The sequence below is a fragment of the Myxine glutinosa genome, chromosome 3 (genome assembly GCF_964187855.1).
Source record: "Myxine glutinosa chromosome 3, kmMyxGlut1.1, whole genome shotgun sequence".
In the NCBI taxonomy this organism is placed as follows: Eukaryota; Metazoa; Chordata; class Myxini; order Myxiniformes; family Myxinidae; genus Myxine; species Myxine glutinosa.
Genome location: NC_136263.1, coordinates 23,471,392 through 23,492,126, shown reverse-complemented (window position 1 = coordinate 23,492,126; position 20,735 = coordinate 23,471,392). Strand labels below are relative to the sequence as shown.

General features: G+C 39.4%; 1 protein-coding gene across 4 annotated transcripts in view; it reads left to right on the top strand.

The window, feature by feature from the left end:
- The window catches only part of LOC137418548 (monocarboxylate transporter 12-like), a 102,178-nt gene extending 82,138 nt beyond the window's left edge, over positions 1 to 20,040 (top strand). For all 4 annotated transcript variants that reach the window (XM_078773767.1, XM_078773768.1, XM_078773769.1 and 1 more), the window contains 4 exons: positions 1,051 to 1,194; positions 8,943 to 9,498; positions 11,192 to 11,451; positions 18,764 to 20,040. In XM_078773767.1, the coding sequence (XP_078629893.1) occupies positions 1,051 to 1,194; positions 8,943 to 9,498; positions 11,192 to 11,451; positions 18,764 to 18,867 (1,064 nt within the window). In that variant the 3' untranslated portion in view covers positions 18,868 to 20,040. The remainder of the gene's footprint in view (positions 1 to 1,050; positions 1,195 to 8,942; positions 9,499 to 11,191; positions 11,452 to 18,763) is intronic.
- The last annotated feature ends 695 nt before the right edge of the window (positions 20,041 to 20,735 follow it).

Below are 20,735 nucleotides of genomic sequence, written 5' to 3'. Positions count from 1 at the left end.
GCACTCAATAAACTTACACTTTGGGCACATTCCTTAATATTTTATTCACTCAATATAATTGCTTGAACAGCAGAAAAAGTTAAGTTTAATGCTTTGGAAATATGGAAAAGAAGGACAGCCTTGCTGAAAGATGAGTAAAAGAAACACACTTGGTTATAAGAATCACTAATGTTGTTAAATTTTGTCAGATTTCCCTTCAGATTTCAATAATTATTTGATATACGAGATCTAATCCTCAAATGCGAATCCAGATTTCAATCATATGCTTTAATTAGTCCATGAGAGTAGATTGCGTTTCCAAGCCAAAGCATATTTCAATAGGCCAAAACAAATTGGTGGCTTAAGAACCCAGTGATGTGACAGTTGGCTCACCAAGGTGGTTGGCTGCCATTTTGATGAAGCTTTTTGGGGTTTTTGTTATGAGCACCACATATTCATCTTCAAAACAGGTGTTTTAACACACCCAAACACCCAGTTATTCATCTTCCCTTGTAAGTCGAGAAGTATGCATGCAAAGCTTGTGGCCACTACATTTCATGGGTTTGGAGTTATGGAGGAGAGACGCGCACTTTACACACACACACACACACACACACACACACACACACACACACACACACATACACACACACACACACACACACACACACACACACACACACTTACACACACTGCCTTTAATCATCATCATCATACTTGAACAGTAACACTGTAGTGCACAAATTGTCTGTCATCATACTTCCAAAAACCTCCAGCTTTGCAGAAATTTAATTTAAATAAAGGTTTAATGAGGTGGTGTATAAGATTGCTGTTCAGGACAGCTTCTGGGCCACTGCAATAGCACTAACTTCCGAGGTTTTTAAACGATTGTTAAAATCATTATTTTACTAAAAATTGAAGTAAAATTAAAGTAACACTGCGTGACGTATCGTGTTCTATGAACCCTCTAGTTTTTAAGGCAGTTGTTTGTTTAAGTTGTTCATTCTTCATGGAATTGTTGTTGTTTGTTTACATTATTCATTATTAACAGCATTGTTGCTTGTTTTGTAGCTCCTCTGGGGACATTCCTGGTTTCCCGCTTTGGATACAGAATAACAATCATGTTCGGAGGAATCCTATCTTCCAGTGGATATGTTCTTGGTTCATTCTGCACAAGTATTGTGCAGTTGTACATTTGCCTGGGTTTCCTTTCTGGTAAGTCACTGATTAAAATGTTATTTAAACTCCCATTCAGAAATTAGTTTTGGTGTGAGGCACAGCTTCATATGTTTTGCTCACCATGTGAAATATGGATGAAGTTATTTTGAGATGATGGTTATGGAGGTTTTAACAGATGAAATTTTATGATGACTCGACGAGCATCCTACCTTGTCGACCGCAGAACTAAGGTCTCCATAAACACGGTTCATCGTGTTCTATTTGATACAATTTGAGGCCTTTGTACTCCAGTAAAATTTTGATAATTTAATCTCTCCATCTGATCTTTGGTCTACCTCTTCTTTTCAAGGCCTTCTATATCTTGCCAGATTGTAATAGCTGCTGTTCACCAGGTGTCCATTCTTCGTCCTACATCTCCGACCCAGTTTCATTTCATTTTTATCCGCACGCTTTTCTATTGTAGAAAGAAAACATTGGGTGGGGTGTATTTTAATCGGCCCACCGTCTGTCCGTCTGTCTGTCCATCACACTATCTCCTCCTAAACTATTGTGGAGAAATTCACCAAAATTTGTAGTTATGATCACCACATGGAAAGAAGGTGCGAGAGCAGTATAATTTTTGACCTTTCCCCTTGGGGCTGTGTCAAAAGGTCAAATACTGAAAATGCAATAACGGGCACATTTAAAAACATTCATTATATAAACTTTGTATATGCAATCCACATTGGGATATGCATTGAATTTGTAGCAATTTTTGGATTTGACCCCCGTTTCATGTCCCAGGGTTGGGGGAACCTTTTTCCATCTTTCAACTTTGCTTTAGGTGGGAAGCGTGAGGGATTTGCGATGGCGTACCATTGACTTCTCTCTAGTTCTTTTATTATGACCAGAATATCAGAGATTGTGTTTTGTGTTTGATCTATTTGATCCTCTCCTTTTTTTTCATTTTACGAAGACACCATCATTCCATGGCTCTTTTTGTTGTAATCAGTGATTGCTCCATCTTCTTTATTCGAGACCATGTTTCACTGTCATGTTATTTCTGGTAGAACACACCGATTGTAAATTCAATTCAACTCAATTCATGGTTTTATTATCAAATCATTGCAGCCAGCGCCCAGCTGAATTGTGAATGATTTACAATATAAAATGAAAGTCAAGATAATGAAAAAACCCAATAAATTGCATTGATTGTAATAACATCGACAAATAAATACAATTAATAAAAAAGTACTACTTCTTTAACAAAAACTTACAAGTACATCTGCAGATATGTATAACATGACAAACAATACAATTACAGTTACAATAATTACAATAACAGGTTACAATAATAATAATTACAAATCAAGATATAATAAGATGCAAGTTATGAAATGCATAGACCAATATAAAGTTATGTCAACACAAAAAAAGCCTAAAGAAAATTTGCCGAAAGTAAAAAGTAAATTTTAATAAACAAAAAAAAGTAAAAATATGCCTAAAATAAGTACATTTTAAGTGAAAAAGCAGAAATACACCTAAAATAAAAAGTAAATTTTAAGTAAAAAAGTACAAATATGCCTAAAATAAGTACATTTTAAGTGAAAAAGCAGAAATACACCTAAAATAATAAGTACATTTGAAGTAAAACAGTAAAATATGCCTAAAATAAGTAAATTCTAAGTGAAAAAGCAGAAATACACCTAAAATAAAAAGTAAATTTTAAGTAAAAAAGTACAAATATGCCTAAAATAAGTAAATTTTAAGTAAAAAAGCAGAAATACACCTAAAATAATAAGTACATTTGAAGTAAAACAGTAAAAAATATGCCTAAAATAAGTACATTTTAAGTGAAAAAGCAGAAATACACCTAAAATAAAAAGTAAATTTTAAGTAAAAAAGTACAAATATGCCTAAAATAAGTACATTTTAAGTGAAAAAGCAGAAATACACCTAAAATAATAAGTACATTTGAAGTAAAACAGTAAAATATGCCTAAAATAAGTAAATTCTAAGTGAAAAAGCAGAAATACACCTAAAATAAAAAGTAAATTTTAAGTAAAAAAGTACAAATATGCCTAAAATAAGTAAATTTTAAGTAAAAAAGCAGAAATACACCTAAAATAATAAGTACATTTGAAGTAAAACAGTAAAAAATATGCCTAAAATAAGTACATTTTAAGTGAAAAAGCAGAAATACACCTAAAATAATAAGTACATTTGAAGTAAAACAGTAAAATATGCCTAAAATAAGTAAATTCTAAGTGAAAAAGCAGAAATACACCTAAAATAATAAGTACATTTGAAGTAAAACAGTAAAAAAATATGCCTAAAATAAGTAAATTTTAAGTAAAAAAGCAGAAATACACCTAAAATAATAAGTACATTTGAAGTAAAACTGTAAAAATATGCCTAAAATAAATACATTTTAAGTGAAAAAGCAGAAATACACCTAAAATAAAAAGTAAATTTTAAGTAAAAAAGTACAAATATGTCTAAAATAAGTAAATTTTAAGTAAAAAAGCAGAAATACACCTAAAATAAAAAGTACATTTAAAGTAAAACGGTAAAAATATGCCTAAAATAAGTAGGTTTTAAGTAAAAAAGTAAAAATAAGCCTAAAATGAAGGCCTAAAGTAAATTTTCCTTTTCAGGCACAATAGTGGTTTGCTTTTCACGATGTTAATTAACTTTCCAAATGTTGTGCATCCTACTCTCACACGTCTCTTCACTTGTTCAATGTGATCTGCATCCATTCATACGATTTGTCCAAAATAAATGTTCAAGTCAACTACTGGTTCAAGTCGTCGAATGATCATTTGGAATCTATTCAACCTCCGCTGAAAACTGTTGGTTGTACCCAGGGATGCATGAGAAGGTGTTAAGTGGTTAAATGCAGTCCAGGTGATTTTGGTGGGGGAGGGGGGGGGGTGGAGAGGGTGGGGAAGGGGGAGGACCCAATTATCTGTATGGATATCATATGCCACCTGCTGGGAGTGAGATCGTTGAGCATGACCACCTGGATCTAGGCCCATGTTAGTATCCGTAGGCAGCCTGATCTATCTGTCCGTTTTGGACATAATTTCTGAAAATCGCGGAGGGCACTCTGTCGCAGGAGCCCCAATAGTCACAAACTGCATTCACATATGTGACCATCTACAAATTGCATATGCATCTAGACGTCATTGTCGTGGGGTAGTTAACCCGATCATAAGGACAAGTTTAGTTATTTGCGAGTAAATAATTATATTTATACTATTGTCATTCTCTTATAAATAATAGCTTTTGACACTGCCCAGCCCAGATTATTCTAGAAATGAAAGAATTCATATCCTTGGGTCTTTTGGGTCCTCCGAGTCTTTTGGGTACTTGGGGAATTTTGGGTCTTCTGGGTTCTCAAGAACTTTTGGGTCCTCTGGATCTTTAGGGGTCTTTGGGGTCTTAAGGATCTTAAAGGGTCTTCAAAGGACGAAGACATAAAGACATAAAGGTCTCAGCAGTCCAAAGAGTTAAAATGTACATTTCAATAGTACGTAATATATAACTAATTAATAGACTATATAATTATTGGACACAAAAGGTATGCCTCTCTCACGAAGCGAAAAGTAGGGTTAAGCGTTTGGTTGTAGCCGTACGTGTGGCATGTCCGCATTTTAAAAATTCATTTTCTCGTCAACCGTTTGTCCGATTGACACAAAATTTTGCAACTCCACCTGTAGAATTTTTTAATTCATAATTTTTTTCGTCAGAAGTCACGTGGTACGGACGCCATCTTGGAAAAAACCTTACACCTCTATATCTCCCCAACCCCTCAATGGAAAAAATTGAAACATGGCTCATTGTCAAGTACTCCCCATGGTGAATAAGATATGTTGATGATGATGTCATTGGTGCCTTCAGTATGACATCATAATTCGACAAGTACAATGCTTGATCTGATCAGTATGAAAAAAAAATTCCTCTGCAATAATTATGACGTCATAAGTCACGTGGTACAGGCGCCATCTTGGTAAAACCGAAAAACGTTGCACCTCTATTTCTCAAAAACCGCTGCAAGGAAAAAATTGAAACATGACTCATTGTAAAGAACTCCATATGAGGAATAGGTGGCGTTAACAATGACGTCATTGGTGCCGTATCTATGACGTCATAATTTGACAGGGACAACGCTTAGTCTGATCAGTTTGAAATTTTTGAGCGTGATCTATGCAACAATTATATTAGGGAATATAAATGTATGATGTCATCGCTCACGTGGTCTGGCAGCCATATTGGATCAAAGAAAAAAAACCTTCAAAAACAAAAGAGTTGGCTCGCACCAAGTTGACTGCGCAGGGTAAGTATTCGACGAATACCATATAGTTGTTGTTGTTGTTTGTGGGTTTATTCTGTATCATTCTAAAGGGTTCCTGCTGTCGTAGAATAATAAATGTTACAGTGGAAACTGTTACATAAAAGCTCCCATTCCTGAATCTTTTTCCACAATCCCATCAAGAGGGGCTTTTTAAACGGAACTTTTTCAGATGAAACAGGCAGACATTCTCCCCCCCCCCCCTGAAACTCCAGGGGGGGGACGGGATGTCTCTCCACCCCCTGAAACACGGAAATGCTCGTCGGAGACAATAAATTACATAAAGGTTGCTTCAAATTAATCCACACCTACGGGAAAATTATAATACTGCATCAGTTTAGCTTTTTCAACCAGCACAATAATAAAAGGCTTCTTTTTATTTTTATTTTTCTATTGTAGTATTTTTACCATGCGCTTCCAGCTAGTTATATGATCATACATGAATTCATGCACATCTTACCTTAAATATAGCATGTCCACCCACACAGTACATGTACGTTGTTCACAAGGGGCATGTACATCCCACTTACATCTGAATCAAATTGTATTTGAAATATTCAAACGGTAAATTGTAATGGATTTTTTTTACATGTTGCACTGTTTCCCAGCAACCAATGGAAATGGTTAAAAAAAAAAAAAAAAAAATTCATAAAGCATTTATGTAAATATCTCATCAATAATATTTCACCATTCATATTTATTTTACTAATTATATTTAGTGTTGTTTTATGATATTAAAGAAAACTTGTTTTAATCTGCTAACTGTTGCTCCTTGTGTTAGCATATGTCTAACTAGATATTTTGGGATGGGAGGAGGGAGGAGAAGGAGTGGGAGGAGGGAGGAGAAGGAGTGGGAGGAGGGAGGAGAAGGAGTGGGAGGAGGGAGGAGAAGGAGTGGGAGGAGGGAGGAGAAGGAGTGGGAGGAGGGAGGAGAAGGATTGGGAGAAGGGAGGAGAAAGGGTTGGGTGGGAGTCCAGAGGGAGTGGGTGGGAGGAGGGAGAGGGTGAAAACATAACCTCCATCCACCTTCGGTAGCGGAGGTAATAATAAATGTCATGGTTTTTCAACGAAGTAATGATAATAATGCCTGAATAACCAAGTTAATCTCTCGACTAACAAATTGGAGCTTGTGAAGGCTAACCTTGGATCTGACCTGGAAAACCAGAACTTGGTTGAGCCTGAAACGAGCATCATTTGCTTGAGATCTGAATACAATAAGTTGTTAAAATAAAGTATTTATAGATTCGTTTCATGGCCCCTCCCAAACTACCCGACAATGGTTTCAAACCTGCATTTTCAACGTGCGATGATGAACCTCATCTTATAAGGGTTTTTGTACATTTTTGGGATCCAGTAAATGAAACGTCATTAATGGTGTTTATCTGGAACTATAACAATCTTCTCGCTTTTGAGTGATTTACATGGCGTTGCATCAAGTCTATTTTATTTCTCTGACTCATTACTCTCGCCAGAGGAGAGGGTATTGCATTTGATTCCGTTTGTTTGTTACTTGGCAAAAAAGTCAAAATTAAAAAATCAAAAAATATTGAATTCAACCACCAACTATTTTTGGGGTTAGCGTAGGCCAAAGGTCAACATAGGCCAAAGGTCAACCACTTTTTTTCAAATTTCTAAAATCCTCAATTTTCATCCATTTGACTTGAAATTTGAATTGGATTTTCATATCAGCTTACTGAAAGCAACCACCAACTATTTTTGAGGTCGACATAGGCCAAAAGGTCAACGTAGGCCAAATTTCTAAAATTGTCAATTTTCATTCGATTAACTCAAACTTTGAAAACGATTTGCATATCAGGTCACTGAATTCAACCACTTATTATTTTTGAGGTCAAAAGGTAAACACAGGCCAAAGGTCAACCACTTTTTCCAAATCTCTAAAATCCTCAATTTCCATCCAATTGACTTGAAATTTGAATAGGATTTTCATATCAGTGAACTGAATTCAACCACCAACTGTTTTTTTTAGCTCCACATAGGTCACAAGGTCAACATGGGCCAAAGGTCAACCACCTTTTTTTTCAAATACCTAAAATCCTCCATTTTCATCCGATTGACTTGAAATTTGAATAGGATTTTCATATCAACTAACTGGATTCAACCACCAACTATTTTTGGAGATCACATAGGTCACAAGGTCATTTGCCTTGTTAAATATATATATACATATACAAGACAAGACAAGACAAGAACAAGGTGAATTTCATATCATACAAGAACTTACATACAATATTCATACATACATACATACATACAACTTACATACATACAAGAACATATCATATCATACAAGAACATACAAGAACAAGAACAAATCAAGATTCATACAAGAACAAGAAAAATGAACAAGACAAGGTCATATATATATACATAGGTCACAAGGTCAACATAGACCAAGGGTTAACCTCTTTTTAACACATTTCTAAAATCCTTCATTTTCATCGGACTGACTCGAAATTTGAATAGGATTTTCATATCATTTAACTGAATTAGAAACCACCAACTACTTTTGAGATCAACATAGGCCAAAAGGTTAACATAATCCAAAGGTCAACCACTTTTTCTAAATTTCTAAAATCCTCAATCTTCATCCGATTGACTTTAAATTTGAATGGGATTTTCATATCAACGAACTGAATTCAACCACCAACCATTTTTGAGATCAGCATAGGCCAATAGGACAACATTGGCCAAAGGACAACAAGCATTTCAAACTTCTAAAATCCTCAATTGTCATCCGATTGATTTGAAATTTGAATGGGATTTTTATATCAGCGAACTGAATTCAACCACGAATTATTTTTGAGGTCAAATGCGTGATTCTACTGAGTGCCATTCTACTTTGTTCTCTTTTTCCAAGTGTCGCCCTATGAGTGATTTTTCATCTGTCTGTATGTCTGTCTGTCTGTCTGTTTGTTTGTCTGCACGAAATAAATATGATTTTCTCTACAAACGTTGGTCAGATTGACAGGAAATTTTCACCATAGGTGCACTCCACCTGTATACATTTTTAGTGATAATTCATAGGTCACGTGGTATGCACGCCATCTTGGAAAAACCGAAAAAAATTGCACCTCTATATGTCCAAAAGCGCTGAATAGAAAAAATTGGCGCATGGCTCATTGTGAAGAAGTCTCCATGGGGAATAAAATATGTTAATGATGATGTCATAGGTGCCTCCATTAGGACGTCATAATTAGACAAGTACAAAACTTAAACTGATCAAGATGAAATTTCTTGAGCATCATCAAGGGATTAATTGGTGGAGAAAAAATAATGATGTCATCGGTCACATGATTCGCCTGCCATATTTGTTTTGACATGAAAGCCTTAAAAACACTAAAAACATGTCCTGGCGATGGTCTGCAATCTCTGATTTCTCTTTCTTGATTTATTTGTGTCCCCCTCCATCTCCCTCCACCAATGTTTATAGGCTTAGGATGCGCTCTTTGTTTCTCACCAACCGTGGTTTTAGTCGGACTCCATTTCCCTCAGCGATGTTCAATGACTACGGGCCTGGCCCTGTCGGGCAACGGAGTGGGCACCTTCATGCTGGCACCCATCTCACAAATGCTTGTCGAGGCTTACACCTGGCGTGGAACTCTGCTCATCCTTGGAGGTCTGATAGCCCACATCTGCATTTGTGCTGCTTTCTTACGGCCTCCTCCTTCACCTCCATCATCACCGGCGACCCAACCGTGCAACTCGTTTGATGGAAAGAAATCTCGAGAAGAGAAAGCTGACAACTGTTGCAGCAAGTTTCTATTATGGCATTGGAATGCAGATTCACCACTTTTCTGTCATGAATTTATTCTTTATGTTGTGGCAATAACCCTTTTGGCATATGGTTGCACCACGCCACTCTTGTTCATCGTGACATATGCACAAGAAAATGGGCTTCCTGATGGACACTCAGCTTTCCTACTCTCTATCATTGGGATACTGACCATTGTTGGAAATGTCACTTACAGCTGGCTCATGGATAGCAAGTAAGTGTTTGTTCATCTACTTTATCTTTTTTCCCAATACAAAATCGATGCTCGTGGAAGGATGAGAAGAGTGAGGGTAAAATGGCAACAAATTGAGAGTAGGGCAACAGTTAGACACATGCATAGGAATGAACGAACACTAAAAGAGGAGGGAAGTAAACACCTTTTCAGCTATACATCTATATAGTAACAATCATGGACAAGCGGAAGGGTTTTGGTAACTTCATCAGGGCTGTGATATTGAGTATTTTGAGTATTCATTCCTCTTTACTCCAGCCTCTGAAACAAACTCCCTCACTTTCCTCAATCCCACCCTTTTCTCCAGGTCTTTAAAACATCTGTTCACCACCATCTCTTATCTTCCCCCATCCAAAACCTTCATCTCTTCTACCTCCGTTAATTCACCCCAAATCCACTATTTTTTGGAAATACCGGCTTATTTCTTTCCTGGAAGTTCCGGCAGTGTCCATGTGTTTTATACTTTCCTCCCCCCCCTCCCCCCCCCGCCTTGCCATGCCTCCTCCCCCCAAGCCCTCTCCCTCCCACAGATCTTCCCTTGTCCCTGTTTTCTGTTGTTGTACTTGTGTGCTTCCCTCTGTCTCCCCATCTCGTCTCCCGCTCCCTTTTTGTATGTTTTGTTTGTCCGTTCGTTGTTGTTTTTTGTGATTGATGTTAGCTCTTACACGAGCCTCGATGTTGTACACAAAAAAAACAAAAAAAAACGTACGTCCCCCATCATAGTCCATTCAAGGTCTCGAATGTTGTTCTACCTTCATCATTTTGTAATGGACGCAAGGTGGGGGGGGGGGGGGAGGGGGGCGGGTTAGTGTTAGCGTTAGTTTCTGAGATGATAGTTCAGAAGTAGAGTATTCATCCTTGAACCATCTAGTCCAGATGTTATTTTTTGGAGATATCGCCCACCACAAAGCCTTTAAAGCCACTCGAGGTGGTGGCTACACAAAGGAAAGTATAGATATTAGACAGACAGGAGGAATCTATTGACATTCCTCTTGAATTGAGGTAGGTTGGGGTAGAGGGGAAAGCAAGATGCAGGTAAACTGTTCCAGAATGATGCTGTGCAGGGGAGAAAACACTGGAGGAATACCTCATCGTCTTACTCCTTGGGACAGATACAGTGTATGGATGGGAAGAAACTGCCAAACCTGTAGATCGACTGAAAGAATGCTCAGGTGGAACAAACCTGTGATAGACCTTCAGGGCACATTCCGTGGTAATATCTGTAGAGAAGGCTCAAGGAAGCAACTGAGAGAGGTTCCAGGGATGATGCCAACTCCCGTCCCACGAGAATGGGAGCACGTCGCTGGAATCTGTCAAGATTCAATTAGTACGAGCACAGTCACATCAATTAGTCTGCCCCCCTTTAGATGGGTCGTCTGTGAGCATTCTTTGGTGGACCCAAAACATCCCACAGTGCCTTTCGAAAAGACTAGGCCATCGCATACTGACATCCTGGCTAAATTATAAATTTGTGCTGATGTGCAGAGACATGAGTAATGATGCAACCAGCAGACCAATCTTGCAATTCAACCCCAGCAAGAAAGCATCTGCTAGGCAAATGTGCAGTTGTTTGGCTAATTATGAGAATTGAACTTGAGTTGCCGAATTGATTTTTCTCAATGTGTTTATTCCACAAGTTTTTTTGTCTGCTGAATTCCTCTTCCTGTCTCTGCAGGTGTCTCTCTTCTTATCGAGTGCACGCATTCGCTCCCATCGTTTGCCTGTATGCCTTACCTGCACTGCTTCTACCGGTCTCGACATCGTATTCGTTCCTGGTATTTTGCACTGCGCTCTTTGGATATTGCAATGGAGCATCCACAACAGTAATCCCCATTGTGGCAGCCAAACTGGTGGGGTCGAAGAGAGCCGCTACAGCAATAAGCATCGTCTACTTCTCTCATGCCATTCCCTACCTCATAGCCCCACCCATTTCAGGTTTGTAGAGGTTTTGGTCACGTCCAGGATCAGGTTAATATTGATACAGGAAATTAATGACTGAGCTCCCATGTGGTGATAAAGGTGAAAATCAGCTGTTGATGTTGATTATTTTTCAACTTAAAAGTCCCCCCTCAACAACAACAACAACAACATGCATTTTAAAGGCCATTTTCCCTGCTAGAGCGGGGGTTAGCCTTGCGGTCCCCATGACAATCTTCTCCATTTTGCCCTATTTTCTGCATCTCTCCTTGTTAACCCCCTTGCCCGCATTTCTTCTTCCACCATCTTTAGCCAAGTCTTTCTCGGTCTTCCCCGTCTTCTACTTCCTTCTACATTCATTTCCATCACTCTTCTCAACCAGTCACTTTCATCCTTCCTCAACACATGACCAAACCATCTCAACCTGTTTCTCTTCACAGCATCAATCACAGGCTCTATTCCCATCATTTTTCGCAATTCATCATTTGTCTTTCTCTCTCTCAACGATACTCCGCACATCCGTCGAACCATTCGCATTTCCACCCTTTCCAACCTTCGTTGCTGCTCTACGTTCATTACCCATGTCTCGCTCCCATAAATCATAACACTTCTCACACATGCAGCATACACCTTTCCCTTCAGCTTCAACGACACTCCCCTCATCATCAGCACGCCACTCAATTCCCGAAACTTCTTCCATGCACATCTCACTCGAGCAACCGTTGCCGAGTCTGATCCACCTTCTCCATTCAGCATGTCTCCGAGGTAGCAAAATGTTTTCACACCTTCCAGCTTCACGCCGTCTCCAAGATCCAACTCAACATTTCCTCCATCTGCAGCTCCCTCTGTGCACACCTTACATTTGAATGTAGCTGCCACACTGGTTAATGACCCTTTCAGACCACTACATTTTTGATGAACCCACTCAGCACACATTGTACACTGAATGGAGTTCACTCCGACACCCTTCCTACACACAGCACAGGGCCACTTCCCAGTTCTTTCCACCTCACCACATGCTTTACCACTTGCCATCACCTTCGTCTTTCCGATATTCACCTTCAGACCTTTTGTCTCCATACATTCCTTCCACGTGTTCATCTTTTCCTTCAGTCCATCCATACTTTCCGCAATCAACACCAGATCATCTGCATACAACAACTCCCATGGTAAACCCTCCTTTACGTTCTGAGCCAGCACCTCCATCACAGCTACAAATAGTAGTGGACCAAGTACCGACCCCTGATTCACTCCCACCTTCACCTCAAACTCACCACTGTTCCCGTCCTTCGTCCTTACAGCTGTGCGCGCTCTTTTGTACATTGCCATCACTACTCTGTCAGATCTCTGTCATTCTCTTCACACCCCAACTTCCTGCTGCCTTCAACATATCTCCCACAACTCCCGTCGGCCCTCCCGCTTTTCTACCCTTCATTGCTTTTATCGCTTCCTCAACTTCCTTCTCAGTTATCTTCTCTGCCGGTCCTAAAACTGGGTTACTCTCTATGTTGCCATCCAATTCATTCTCTGTATTCAACAGTATTTCCATATATCTTTTCCATCTTCCTTTAATTCCATCTGGGTCTACAACGATTTGTCCCACTTCATCCTTCAAGCAACTCACCCCCCTCACATCACACTTTTTTCGCTATCTGCTTTGCAATCCTGAATACCGCTTTCTGACCCTCTCCGAATCCAAGCGTTCTCCGAACATTTTCCTACATGCCTCCTGCGCTTTTGCTACCTCTTTCTTTGCAGCCTTCCTGGCTGCCTTATAACTTTCATGCTCTGCTGTTTCTGCTCCCGTACCCTTCGCCTTCTGCCACTCCTTGAACTTCTTCCTCTTCTCGTCAATCCTCTTTCCAACTTCATCATCCCACCACCATGTTTCCGAGTGCCTCGGTGGTCCTTTTGTCCATCCACATACCTCACCAACGGCTCCCAACAGACTAGCTTTCATTGGCATCCAACCACTTTCAAGCTCAACCACAGCATCCTCGACCCTACTCAGCCTCTCTTTTAATGCCTCCCTTACTGTCACCTCTTTCAACCTCCACACCTTCATTCTCGGTTGGTACTTCACCCGCCGTGCTCTCCTCGCACCTTTCACCCTTACGTCGCAGACAACCAAGTGGTGCTGTGAAACAGCTTCCTCCCCCGGGATCACCTTTGTGTCCCGGAGGTGCCCCCTATCTCGCCTATGCACCATCAGGTAGTCAACGGTTGTCGTCGACCCACCTGACGTGTATGTAACAAGCTTATTATCCTCTTTCTGGAACTGAGTATTACAAATCAACAAATCAGCTCTATCAGCAAACTCCAAAATCTTTTCACCTTCTCCATTTCTCACACCATATCCGTAACCCCCATGAACTCCGTCAAAACCATCCATACTCCTTCCCACATGTCCATTTAGGTCTCCTCCTACCACAACAACTTCCTCATCTTTCACGTTTTCCATCAGCTTCTCTATCGCACACCAGAACTTGTCCTTCTCTTCATCGCTTCGACCAACCTGCGGAGCATATCCCGAGATGACGTTCACCAAGAGCTTTCCAATCATCATTTTCACCATCATCAACCTATCACTCACTCTAGTCACACTCACCACACTGTCTACAAACTCCTCAGAAAACAGGACACCAACACCATTAACGCCCTCCAGGCACCCTTGCCACACAAATTTGTATTTCTGTCCCTGCCTACCCTTCACCATTCTCACACCACTTCCCTTCCATCTCGTCTCTTGCACACAACATATGTCCACTCTTCTTCTGACCAATACTTCCACCACTTCTCCTGATCTCCCTGTCATTGTCCCTACATTCCATGTCCCAAACCTCAGAAACCGATCTCCACTTCGGGCTGTACCCTGCCCATATGTAGTTGTAATTGTCATGGTTCTCTTTTTGAGGCAAAGTTTTTATGGCCGGATGCCCTTCCTGACGCCAACCCTCTTAGTCGCCTCTTCCGACACGCAGGGATACGGCGTACCTATTCTTATCCAGGGTACACACTGGGAGTTGATAAATTTAAATTTAAATTGGAAATGTATTTAAAGTTGATAAATGTCGAAAATCTTCAGAACACACAGCACACTTGTACGGCTTCTCTCCCGTGTGAATTAGTCTGTGTCTATTTAAGGCTGATGGACAACTAAAATCCTTAGAACACACGGAACACTTGTACGGCTTTCCCCGTTGGTTGTTATCTTCATTCGCAGGTTTCTCAGCAGGTGTAACGGGGTCCTCCCACAAATTGATGTATTCACCTCCATTTTATCCTTTTGACTTGATGCTGATAACCACAAAATCCTTACAACGCTTGTGCTGATTCTTCACCAATTTTGTCTCAATGTGGACGAGTGTGCAAAATCCTCACGACACAATGAGCAAGTGTTCAACTTCTTCCCAGTTTGTCCTTTGTGTTGTTGAAATAAACCTTCAAACACTTGAGACTGGGCTCAAGTGACTTGTTGACTCCCTGGTCGATGGGTCTTTCACTTCGCAATCGCAGTCGATGTCTTCTTCCGCCTCCTTTGTGGTCTTGCACCCTCTGCTCTTTCCGTGCTTTGTGTCTTCCACAAGGTTTCTGTCGAGAGCGAAGGGGGTGGGTAGAGGCCCCCTAAAAGTCCCCCCTCGTGAAGTCAATTTTTAAACACCGAGATTCGGATCCTCACCGAGAACCAAAATAGAATTGGATTGTTCTTGTCATCTCACCAACCTCCTCATCCACCAAGTTTTGTCATAAGTCATCCACAACTTTTTGACATATCATGCTATATATAGTTTTGGCCCTGTCCCTCAATGGTGAAGAATCACTTCAATTATTTTTTTAATTCTCGTATCCACATCAGAATTCAAATCTTCTCCAAAATTGAATCGATTCGTCCTTGTGACACACCCAACCTGTTTGCCAAGTTTCGTTTGAATCAGTCCATACCTTTTTGAGATATCGTGCTACCTATTGTTTTTTGCCCTATTTCTCAATGGTGACCAATCACTTAAAAATTCTCAAATCCGGATCTTCACCAAAATCTAATCATTTCGTCCGAATCGCACATCCAATCTCTTCACCAAATTTCATCCGAATCTGTCCATAACTTTTTGAATTATCATGCTATATATACTGTTGGCCTATCCCTCAATGGTGAAGTATCACTTAAATTATTTTTTAAATTCTCATATCCGGATCTTTACCAAAATCTAATCATTTCGTCTGTATCGCACATCCAATCTCCATCAAATTTCATCCGGATCTGTCCATAACTTTTATTTCGTCCGCATCGCACATCCAATCTCCATCAAATTTCATCCGGATCCGTCAATAACTTTTTGAAATATCATGCTATATATAGTTTTGGCCCTGTCCCTCAATGGTGAAGAATCACTTAAATTATTTTTTAAATTCTCATATCCGGATCAGAATTCAGATCTTCACCAAAATTGAATCGATTCGTCATTGTGACACACCCAACCTGTTCGCCAAGTTTCGTTTGAATCAGTCCATAACTTTTTGAGATATCGTGCTACCTATTGTTTTTGCCTTATTTCTCAATGGTGACCAATCCCTTAAAAATTCTCAAATCCGGATCTTTACCAAAATCTAATCATTTCGTCTGTATCGCACATCCAATCTCCATCAAATTTCATCCGGATCCGTCAATAACCTTTTTCAGATATCATGCTATATATTGTTTTTTGCCCTATTTCTCAATGGTGACCAATCACTTAAAAATTCTCGAATCTGGATCTTCACCAAAATCGAATCATTTCGTCCTGTCACATACCACACCTTTGCACCAAATGTCATCCGAATCCGTCACAACCTTTTGAGATATCCTGTTCACAAACAGACACACAGAAAGACAGGGGTGACAACAACCTCCAACCACCTTCGGCAGTGGTGGTAATAATAAATGGCATGGTTTTCAACGAAGTAATGATAATGCCTGAATAACCAAGTTAATCTCTACTTTTAGTCAGGGCCCTTAGGGATATTTTGGGGCCCTTTGGTTCAAATTCTTCCAAAAGCACCAAATTTGGCCCAGATGTTGCCCATGCCATACTCTTTCGATTTTTGACGGGCACCAAGACGGGTGCCCCCCCCCCCCGGGGGCCCCATATTGGCGAAATACTAAATGGCCGCCACCCGGATTCGAGGAAAATCAGTTAAATAACCAAAAGGGTTGGAATCATGTACGATACCACTTTTCAGGGGTTTTCGAGGTCGAGGAATCCAATTATGATGTTATTTTGATGATTCGAGGTCAAGGTCAACCCTCAAGGTCATCTTAAAGGTCATTTTTGAGTCAAACATGTCGGTTTTTGAGTTTTTTTGTCAAGATTTATGCGAGGTTCACCATTTTATGTTTCTGGGTTGGGTAATCGAACTCTGACCTTATTTTTGACAATTCGAGGAAATATTTACATGTCTATTTCCTAATTTTCAGGCATATGCAGTTCATCAGTCTAATTACAAAGGTACGGATTTTGATGTTTTATGAACTGTATGCCATATCCTTGTGTTTAATTTTTGTGCGATCATGATCCGGGTTCATGTATACATGATTGTATACATGTCATAAATATGACGTCATAGGTCATGTGACCTGGCGGCCATATTGGATTTTATGAAAACCTTAAAAATGGATCCCTGCCTTCATTTTTCGATCGATTCATTTTGAACTTTGACCACTTATAGTACGCCATGTGATTGGATGCATATCCTAATTATGACGTCACAGGTCAGGTGACATGGCGGGATGGACCGGTATGGTCCCCGGATCATACCGCCCTTGGCGCCCGTCAAAAATCGAAAGAGTATGGCATGGGCAACATCTGCGCCAAATTTGATGCTTTTGGAAGAATTTGAACCAAAATATCCCTAAGGGCCCTGACTATTTAACTCGACTAGCAAGTTGGAGCTTGTGAAGGCGAATTTTTGGCTCTGACTAAGAAAACCAGAACTTGGTTGAGTCCAAAACGATATTTTTTTGCTTTAGATCTGAAGGGGCAAACCCTGTAATGACGTGATCTATTAATTTCCCCATTTACAAATCGTCACAATCATTTTATCAATATTGCCAGTGGTTACAGAGTTGTGTGAAATTGTGAAAACCAGGAGGAAGTGGTCCTCTCCCTCCACCTGCTCTCTTTCTTCCCTTTTTCATTTCTTTCTTCATGTATCCTTCTATTTTGTCCTTCTACAGTGCTGTTGGTGTGTCCCCCACTCCTCCCCCATCTTTCCACTGTTCTCATTCTGTTATGTCCTGGTATGTTTTGTTTACTGGCTCCTCCATGAGCCTTGACTCTGTGTACAATAAGAAAATAGGATCTTGTTAGCCCGTCCCCTGTGCAGCAGGAGATTGGGGTTTGCAATCACTTCTGTGTGTCTGTTCGTCAGTTTGTGTGTGTGTGTGTGTGTCTGTCCGGGCTGTAACTTTTTTTTTCTTTTTTTTTTTTACCATTTGAGCTATTGTCATCAAATTTTAACTAATGCTTTGTTATGATAAAACAGAGAAAGCTTATTAATAATTTTGTCAAAAGGTCCAAGGTCAGCATCACAAAAAATCATCAATTTTCCATTCAATTGACCTGAAATTTCAATTTACCATTTGAGTTTTGACATCAAATTTTCAACAAAGCTTTATTATGAGAATATGGAGAAGGTAAATGAATAATTTTGTCAAAAGTTCAAAGGTCAGCATCACAAAAAATCATCAATTTTCCATTCAATTGACCTGAAATTTCAATTTACCATTTGAGTTTTGACATAAAATTTCCAACAAAGCTTTATTATGAGAATATGGAGAGGGCATATTTATAATTTGGTCAAAAGGTCAAAGGTCAGCATCACAAAAAATCATCAATTTTCCATTCAATTGACCTGAAATTTCAATTTACCATTTGAGTTTTGACATCAAATTTCCAACAAAGCTTTATTATGAGAATATGGAGAGGGCATATTTATAATTTGGTCAAAAGGTCAAAGGTCAGCATCACAAAAAATCGTCAATTTTCATCCGATTGACCTGAAATTTTAACAATTTGCATATTGGGTCATTGAATTGGTTCAACAATCAAAAGCTAGAAGCTAAAAAATTTTTTTAGATCTAAAGCTCAAAGGTCAAGACTGCATAAAATCATCAATTTTCATTTTGTATTTAAAAAAAAAAAACTGTTCGTTATTTTGAGCATATGGAATAAGAAGAAAACGTTTGAATACAAATGGACGCGGATGGATTTTTCATTTTCAGATGCTATCTAGTTTTGTTTTGCAAACATAAAAAGCATTCTTAAAATTTACTTTCGCTTTTTTTCTCCTGCAGGTTGGTTAATCCGTGTTACGAATGGCTACACGGTGCCATTTCTACTAAGTGGTTTCGCAATTCTGTTTTCAGCAGTTATTTTTCAAATTGCTCTTTGTTGCTGATTGCTGGAATGGAAGGTCTTACAGCCCAGCGATTTTCACTTGCAAGAGCGTTTCGAGAGAATGCCACATTGAACTCGAACCAAAGTACCAGATATAAACACATCTCACCAGTCAACGTGCGCACAACATCCAATGACATGAACGCCATGCAGAGGTCATTTGTTACTGTAAATACTGACTCTGTGCAAAAAAACCTCACTCGTCACTAGTACATGGATGGTGAAAGCTATCTTCAGTTGAACATTGAGAAAATATCCATGATGAATAGGCAGGACATCATAATGATATATTTAAGTGGATGTTGGAGTGCAAGGGAATGTTAAAACAAAGACCATTTGTATTAATACAAACATTTGATGTAATGCTGAATGCAATGCATCTCATCATACTGCTCCTCAAACTGGTGTTTACATGCAAGGATTTTTTTTTTTTTTTCGTATACAAGATCGAGGCTCGTGAAAGAGCGAAAAAGGATGGGCACATGGAATGAATGTACTCTTTGGAATTTACACAAAATTATGAGAAAACATTTCATATAATTTTTGGATCTTTTTTATTTATTTTTTGAGCGGATTTAAGACACGTAGTGGAGCTGCACGTACTTAGTCATGTACCGACCCTTACAATCATGTACATTGGGGCTGACAGGATGGTCTGGAGGTACGCACACTCGCCTCTAAGCTGCCTAGCCTGGGTTTGAATCCCAATCCACCTATAAACCGTAATCCCAGTGTTTCACAGACGGGGATTCATCAATGTGTATGCTGTCCCTCGCATGAGCTATCACCGGCACCCTAAACAAGTTAAACATTCCTGCCTTAACCAGCAGAGGGCATTGCATCAGCGGCACAGCCGCACCCTCAGTCAATGATGCTACCCCGCCACCTTGTGCTGCAAACAAACGAAGTGCATGCACATATAATCTTGGAAACAGAGGAACAACTGGGTATAAAATGCAAATACTACATGATATAATTGCATCTCCAGTGTAAAAACGAAATGCTGTACTAAAATGACCTGGCTGAATTTTCCGGTGTTAATGTTTCAAGACCAGAAAGATGCACATTAACACAAATTGGTATCAAAGGATGTGAAGCCGAAGCGAAAACATTTAATAACTTTGCTTCTCCTTTTGTTTCTTCCCCCGAACAAAGATTATGCTTCAATCGCTAACATTTTGATTTATTTTTCCTTGTCATGTGATATCATGATACCTTTACAGTCCTTCTGCAGGTGTAGCACTTGCTTGTGTGACAGCCAATCACAGTGTACTATATCAACACCTGACTGTACTATGGAGCATTTACTTTTTACACACGACATGCGATTCTATCAGGTGGTATTTACATTTGCACCCTGCACACATGAAGCAAAAAGCGAGGTTAAGCACTTGGTTCACATGTGTCTGTCTGTCCTGTTTACAAACGTCAGTTTATGATGGAGGCATGTGCGGAGAGGAGCAAGGTAATATTTTTTACTTTGCCTTCCTGCCTGTCAGTCAAAAAAAAAATTGAAAATCATTCCAACCAGGGAACATAGTTTTAAAGGATGTCATAAAGGACACAAACAAGAGGCACGGAGAACTAATGTAACGTGACAAATAAGGTGGTGTAGAAGATGCTGCATCAATGGTGATAAACTTCTGAATTTTTTTTTTCTGACCTTCAAAATATTCATTCTATTTCAATTGAATTATTTACTTGAACAACACACAACATAAATCGCCCTTTTGGCACTTTCAACACCCTTCAGCTTAGCAGTACTTGGACAAAATATTACGGCATTGTCCGTCATCGTGACCAATCAAATTTGCCGCTTGTAGACCCCATTCACGTCTTTGTTTGTCAAGACAGAGCGGGGTAATATGT